This window comes from Austrofundulus limnaeus, unplaced genomic scaffold (assembly GCF_001266775.1).
Source record: "Austrofundulus limnaeus strain Quisiro unplaced genomic scaffold, Austrofundulus_limnaeus-1.0 Scaffold1422, whole genome shotgun sequence".
NCBI lineage: Eukaryota > Metazoa > Chordata > Actinopteri > Cyprinodontiformes > Rivulidae > Austrofundulus > Austrofundulus limnaeus.
The window spans coordinates 4337-11139 of NW_013953824.1; the positions used below are offsets into that span (position 1 = coordinate 4337).

The window sequence follows — 6803 nt, forward strand, 5'->3', positions numbered from 1 at the left end:
ACACACACACACACACAAGAAATAAAAATTACGGTGGGATTGAACTTTCATTTATTATATTAACATTCACGCAATACAATGAAGGAGTGGTGGGAAGTAGGCCTGACAGCTTTGCGGCACAGCCAGGTGTCGCAAATCAGCTCTAAGACTGACACTTAAGAATTACTCCTACACTTCGCTTAAAGTGAGACTGAGACGCTTGATAACAGACTTTCACTCTCAGCTTTTAACTAAGAATTATTTTACACTTAAGTCCACTCTTAGCAGCATTCTTAAGAGTAATTCTAAGAAGTTTTATAAATACGGACCCTGGTCTTTCTTATATTCTGCAGAAGAACCACAGAGAGCATGTTGACCAGCGGCATCTCTGCATGGTGTGAAGGCTGCAGTGCTTCTGGCTGGATCAGTATGTGGAGAGTTGTAAGGATGGTGGAGAAGATTATTGGGGCTTCTCTTCCCTCCATCCAGGACTTGGCCACTAAGTACAGGACAAACTAGGAACAGCCTCAGTGACCCCTCATACTTCTGTGGGCTGTTCTGCTGATGGAAAGAGGCTCTATAGCATTCAGTGCAGAATCAAAAGGTTCAAAAAAGTTTCTTCCTCCAGGTTATCAGATTGTTAAATAAAACACAAACATTAGACAATCTAACTATGTGCAATCTACCAGTCTTGCTACTGGGCAATCAACATTTTGCTCTTTATTTTTTTAAGCTGCATATTTTAAATATACMTTTTTAGACTTTAATAATTTTAATATTTTTAACATGACAATATGTGGCTGTGTTTATGCCAGTTGTGGTGAAATTTCTTTCTGTGCACTTTGTGTATCCTGATGGACAATAAAGTTAGTTTGTCTAAGTCTAACTCATCTAAATACTAATAGATACAAGAAAAGTCTGGGATTACACCAGGGATCAGAGCTGAGCTCTTTGGTCTTTGCAGTGGTGATGAACAGGCTGATGGATGTSGTCAGGCAGGACTCTTCATGGACTGTGGTGTTTGCAGATGACTGATCTGTAGTGAGATCRGGGTGCAGGTGGAGGAGAGCCTAGAAAGGTGAAGGTTTGCACTGGAGAGAAGAGGGATGAAAGTTAGAAGAAGCAAGACAGAATCCACATATGTAAATAAAAATGTAATAAAACAAAACAACAAAAACAAAATTGGTTTTGCATGCTTTTATTAGTAAATGGACTGCACTTGTATAGCGCCTTTCTACCCAACCAGGACACTCAAAGCTCTTCACACTACAATCTGTGTCCTCATTTACCCATTCACACAGCRCTCTACTAGATCTTCTCCTACAAAGCTATCATGTACAATCATCTGTGGAGACTAATAAGTGCCAATCACATTCATACACTGATGGGACACACATCAGAGGCATTAGGGTTAAGTATCTTGCCCAAATCAACCTGGTGGGTTAAAGGGGTCTGAGGCAAGGGTGGCTCGTTTGTGGGTGAACTTTCTGTTGAAGCAGTGGYGGGTTTGGGAGTTTGGAAAGACACACGGCTGTCAAAGTGACATCTTCTTGCAGTGGTCGTYTCAGCAGGATAATGTCTGATCTCATTCTGAACAACTGACAGCACAACAGTGGGGCTTCACAAACACAAACTGTGTAGTTGAAAGTGTATGGAATATTATCAAGAGGATGATGAAACACTGATGATCATGAAGCTGATCAGCTAATGTGTTCAGCAAAGGGAACAGAACTTTATACTGTCAGTTCATGTATGAATTGAATTTGTAATTAAAAGAAGAGCAACATGCCTTCCAAATGTCTTTAGATGTACTGCTGGTAATGAAAAATTTCYTGCCATTTGGTTTGGAATTTTGGTCTATCTCAATGCAATTTTACCAATATTGGAAAATGGAGTATTGGCTACTTATTTTTTTTTACAAACACTGAGCCACTTTGTCATTTAGTGTCTCCCTGTTATATTTTTTTAATAATTGGAACCATGGAAAAACAGCGATCTTTGTATTTCAGTGGGCCCCTTAGTCAACAGATGGCTCTGAGACGTCCGCAATATGGAGGGAGATAATTTGGCTCAGTGCTTTCCCTCCCACACAAACATGCACTGGTGGTCTTCTTTGCTAAATACAGATTGTTATCCTCTAAGATGATATTTATTCTGAAACCATGAACTCTGTCTGTGTCCAACTGCACGGGATGAAGTACCTTTTGATTTCAACACCATATTAGTCCTCTAACTAAGGCAGTAACACTGTATGGCCCACAGAACTTCAGTTATTTTTAGCTGATTACTCCCCTCTCCCTCATGTCTGTGTTGATACAGCCTGAGCTTTATTAGGTTGTTCACCCTGAACCACACTCTGAACACAGATTATACAGTAGCTGCTCCTCGAGCTAACTGCAGCTTTGGCACTCGGCTTTGAAGGTTTTCTGTAATTGAAGTACTTCATCCAGAATAATAGTTAAACAATTGGTAATAAAATAGTTGTAAATTACAGATATTTAAGACCTGGGAGAAAGCTTAGCTCATTRCGAATCAAAACAGTGAACAAATGTTAGGTGAATATTCTATTAGCCTTGTTTGGGTGGATTGTTTTACTGTAGTTTATCATTGTTACTTGAAAACAACACTACTCATCATAACAAACTGACCATACTTTGAAATGTTTTTAAGTTTTTTTTTTCACGTTTTCTTTTGGAACCCTTCTCCAAAGATGTCGTGTTATGTGTAATTGTTGCGTACCTACATCTGACTGAAGTGGCCTGTTGTCCTCACACTGCAGTACCTAAATCTGTGCTCCACCTGTCCTGTTTCTGCTCTGTCAGGGCTCAGACAGTGAGCTGAAGGCAGAAAAGGATGGGGTGTCTGACAGCGAATCCAAGGTGGATACGGGAGTCCCAGAGGTGCCGGTTCCTCCTGATGACACCCCGGAGGTTCTCAACAAGGCCCTGTCTGGACTCTCCTCAAGGTAAACTTGCAGAGCTAAAATTTACATGATGAATGTTTTTCTTAAAGTTTTTTACTGTTTTCATTGCATCAGCCAAGCGTAGGTTCTCTCCATCTACATCTTGTTTGATTGTTAAGCTAATTATCTGAGCTTATCCATAGCTGAGTTGTGGAGGCAACAGGTTCACGAGAGAAACCCAGACATCCCTCTACCCCAGCGACACTTTCCACAGGGTTCCCGCAGATCTTTAAAAAGTTTTAAAAGGCATCGACTTCATCAATCCAAAAATAAGGCCCTAATTAAAATTAAAATGTCTTAAATCAATCTTTCAGATGTCTTAAAAATATTATATTGTAAGTAGGATGATGTAATTCACCTCAAATATTAAAATAATATTTGTTTATCTTTTTAAAGAATTTACTGAGTGCCTCTCGCAGCAGGTTGTTTTCTGTTAAAATAAACATTTGGGTGAAATTGTCGCTAACTTGTTATTTTTTTCCATTTGTGTTTATTGTGAATTTGGTCTTTAACGACACTTGAAATTTAAGTCTTAAAGTCTTAAATTTAACTTGCCTTTAGCTGTCAGAACTCAGTTCCTGCTCGTCTTGGGAGACACCGAGTTGTTCCCAGGCCAGAGAGAATGCATAATCCCTCCAGGGAGTCATGGGCCTTCCTACCAGTGGGACGTGCCCAGAACACCACTAAAAGGAGGCATCCTAGTCAGGTGCCCGAAACACCTCAACTGACTCCTTTCAATGCAGAGGAGTAGCAGCTCTACTCCAAGCTCCCACAGATGACGGAGCTCCTCACCCTTTCTTAGCTGAGCCTGGCCACCCTACGAAGGAACCTCATTTTGGCCACTTGTATCTGGGATCTCATTCTTTCAGTACGATCCACGTCGTTCCATCTCCCACTACATCCTACCATCACTCGTGAAGAAGACACCCAGATACTTAAACTCCTCCACTTGAGGCAGAGACAACCCCCACCCACCACCCCTGTCCCTGATCCTTTTCCAGATGTTCTCAATAAGATTATTATGACCCCCACATGCAAAGCGTAAGTGGGAGTCATATTGTTTTCATACTGTTTGTTTGTTTATTTATTTATTTATTTATTTATTTATTTATTTATTTATTTATTCTCCGGATATTTTTGCTCAACCGTAGCACAAAAACAGCTGCACCGATCAACATGAAATTTGGCAGGACTGTAGATGAGTCTGACCTACACTGCTCCAGCCAACGGTTTTACGATAGACCTCATATTTGAGGAGGGGACTCCTTTCAAAGTGGGGGTGTCTGGACATGCAAAAATGCTTATAACTCAGAAACTGTTCAACTTAGGAGCTTCAGATTTCTTTTGTTGTTTAGCTCTGATGAAGCTCTATCCATCAGGCCCACCAAACAGTATGCAGTATCTAGTTATTTTAATGTCTGTGATGCAGACACCATGGGTGCTTTGAGATTTACATCCTCAATTTAGCTCTTCCATTTTATCATCCACATGTGGCCCATTGGTATGTGAAGTGGACACATTTGCACTTTTACTGGTTTTGATGCAACACCAACAGCCACATCCAGTGACTCAAAGGTTTTTCAAAGTATGGACGTTAATTTGGAATCATTGTTGTTCGTCTATCAGCTGACAGAGTCGTTTGTCTGCTTTCTCAGATGGAAGAACTGGTGGGTTCGAGGCATCCTGACACTAGCCATGATCTCCTTTTTCTTCATCATTATCTACCTGGGCCCCATGGTGCTTATGATGATTGTAAGTACAAACAAAGACCRTGATGCAGGACAAAAGCTCTCCAGTTTGCCAAATTAAAAAAGGTGGAAAAACGTAACTTTTATGAGCCATAGTCTGCTTTTTAGGTAGTTATTTTTAAGACAGCATTAAAGTCTGGCAACCTCTGCAGTTGTGTGAATAAACTTGTAAATGTTAATCTCCATCTGAGCTCTCCCCGTAGTCAGCCATGACACATGAATATGTTGTTATGCTGAAGTGTATTGTCACATTAGCCACTGTTAAACAGGGTTTAAACAGAAGCTCAAATGCTGTTAAAAAGATTGCAAGCTTGATATGAAAATAAACACAGATTTTACCAGCAAAGCAGAATAAAGATAACACAACACAGAACAAGTGAGCTAATCAATTGTCACTTAGTTCACAAGCTAAGTCAGCAGTTTTTTTCCCCTCTGAGCCGTCTCCAGTGAGTAAATCTAATGTAGTGTTTATTCTCTTGTGCTCCTGCTCATCAACTCGCTGTTTTTATTTTCTCTGCTTGCATGAGTCTCTTAATTGCCTCTGCTAGTTTGTGTTTTGTGATTTTTTTCTTTTCTTTTCAAACTTTCTTTATACTTTAATCAAAGTAAACACAGATCTTTGAAGTGTCTTTTTCTCACTAGATTGTTTTACCCCAGGTGATCCATGGTAGTTGTTTTGAGCTCTTGAATTGTGCCTAAGGAATGTTACGACACACAATTAGTTAGATGCAGAGTTATAAAGTTACGCCATTCTATAACTTGAAAGAGTCCAGCTCTTGCCTTTGGGAAATTCTTTTAAAATGCAGGAGTTTTTTAAACCTATAAAATATTTCAGCTATTTTTTAAACCTAACCCTACACATTGTAATATAATGCAGCTTGAGATGTCATGTTTGACCCTCTGGTGATGTGTCTTTCCTCAGGTCCTCTGCGTTCAGATTAAATGCTTCCATGAAATCATCACAATTGGTTACAGTGTGTATCACTCCTACGACCTGCCCTGGTTCAGGACGCTGAGCTGGTGAGGACAGCCAAACACAGGCACATAATATGATAATGACATATTGATTAGCAGTGCTTTAAGTGGGCCGGCACCGGTACGCAGTACCACCCCTTCTCAATTTTACCCCTTTATTCTGGAAAATTATAGTTTTAAAGGAAAACTGTTTTTGCAGCTAAGTTTAATCGAACWGTGCCATTTTAAAATGACTTTTCTTTTTATGATTTGAAAGTTCAGCTGCACTTGTTTCATCATGAGTTGAGATAAATACAGATTGAAAAAAAAACTTGGTCTATTATTTACATTTAACATATTATTGCAGCATTGTTTAAAAAAGAYTCAAAAGGTCTAAAATTCCAAGTTTCAGATTTGCAGCATGACTTGATAGTTTCCTGTCTTGACTTGAAACTAGACTCTGACTTGAGGATAAAGACTTGGGACTTGCAAAACAATGACTTGGTCCCTCCTCTGGCAGAATCATCAGTGCTGTTTGAACTGTAGCGTTAGTGAGGTGCAGTGTAGTGTGATAATATTTTCTTTCACACAAGCCTGAAAAACCTGGTGAAAGATGAACTTTATTTATCTCACATTTGGTCTTTGAAAATGACAAAGCTTTAGCCTCCTTTAGATTTTAGGAGGTAAATTGGTACAGAAAATTTTACATGTCAGACCAAAAAAGTGAGCAAGGTTTTCTGCAGGCATTTTTCAATCTGATTATCTGCCATTAGCTGACAGATAGTTTCAACCTTTTGCCCAACAGGTACTTCCTGCTGTGTGTGAACTACTTTTTCTATGGCGAGACTGTGACGGATTACTTCTTCACACTGGTGCAAAGAGAGGAGCCGCTTCGCATCCTCAGCAAATACCACCGTTTTATCTCCTTCGCTCTTTACCTCACAGGTACACACAGCAAGCGTCAAACTGAAAGCAAAGCCTGTAAACTTGTTTCACACATTTTATACCACTGAACCACAGATACATCTATGAAGATGGTGGAAGAAGCTCCTAAACAGCTCTCATCTCCAAACCCCTTGGTTTTAATTGTGTTTGAATGAGAAAGAAACGTAATGTTATGCATATAACTACTGTTCCCTGAAGGAAAGGAACGAGGTACA

At 39.8% G+C, this 6803-nt stretch overlaps 1 protein-coding gene across 1 annotated transcript in view; it reads left to right on the plus strand.

The window, feature by feature from the left end:
• Window positions 1-6803, plus strand: part of cds2 (CDP-diacylglycerol synthase (phosphatidate cytidylyltransferase) 2) — a 23724-nt gene that overhangs the window by 3292 nt on the left and 13629 nt on the right. The window contains exons 2-5 of the mRNA XM_014032335.1: window positions 2802-2944; window positions 4597-4693; window positions 5612-5709; window positions 6449-6588. Of these exons, the coding sequence (XP_013887789.1) occupies window positions 2802-2944; window positions 4597-4693; window positions 5612-5709; window positions 6449-6588 (478 nt within the window). The remainder of the gene's footprint in view (window positions 1-2801; window positions 2945-4596; window positions 4694-5611; window positions 5710-6448; window positions 6589-6803) is intronic.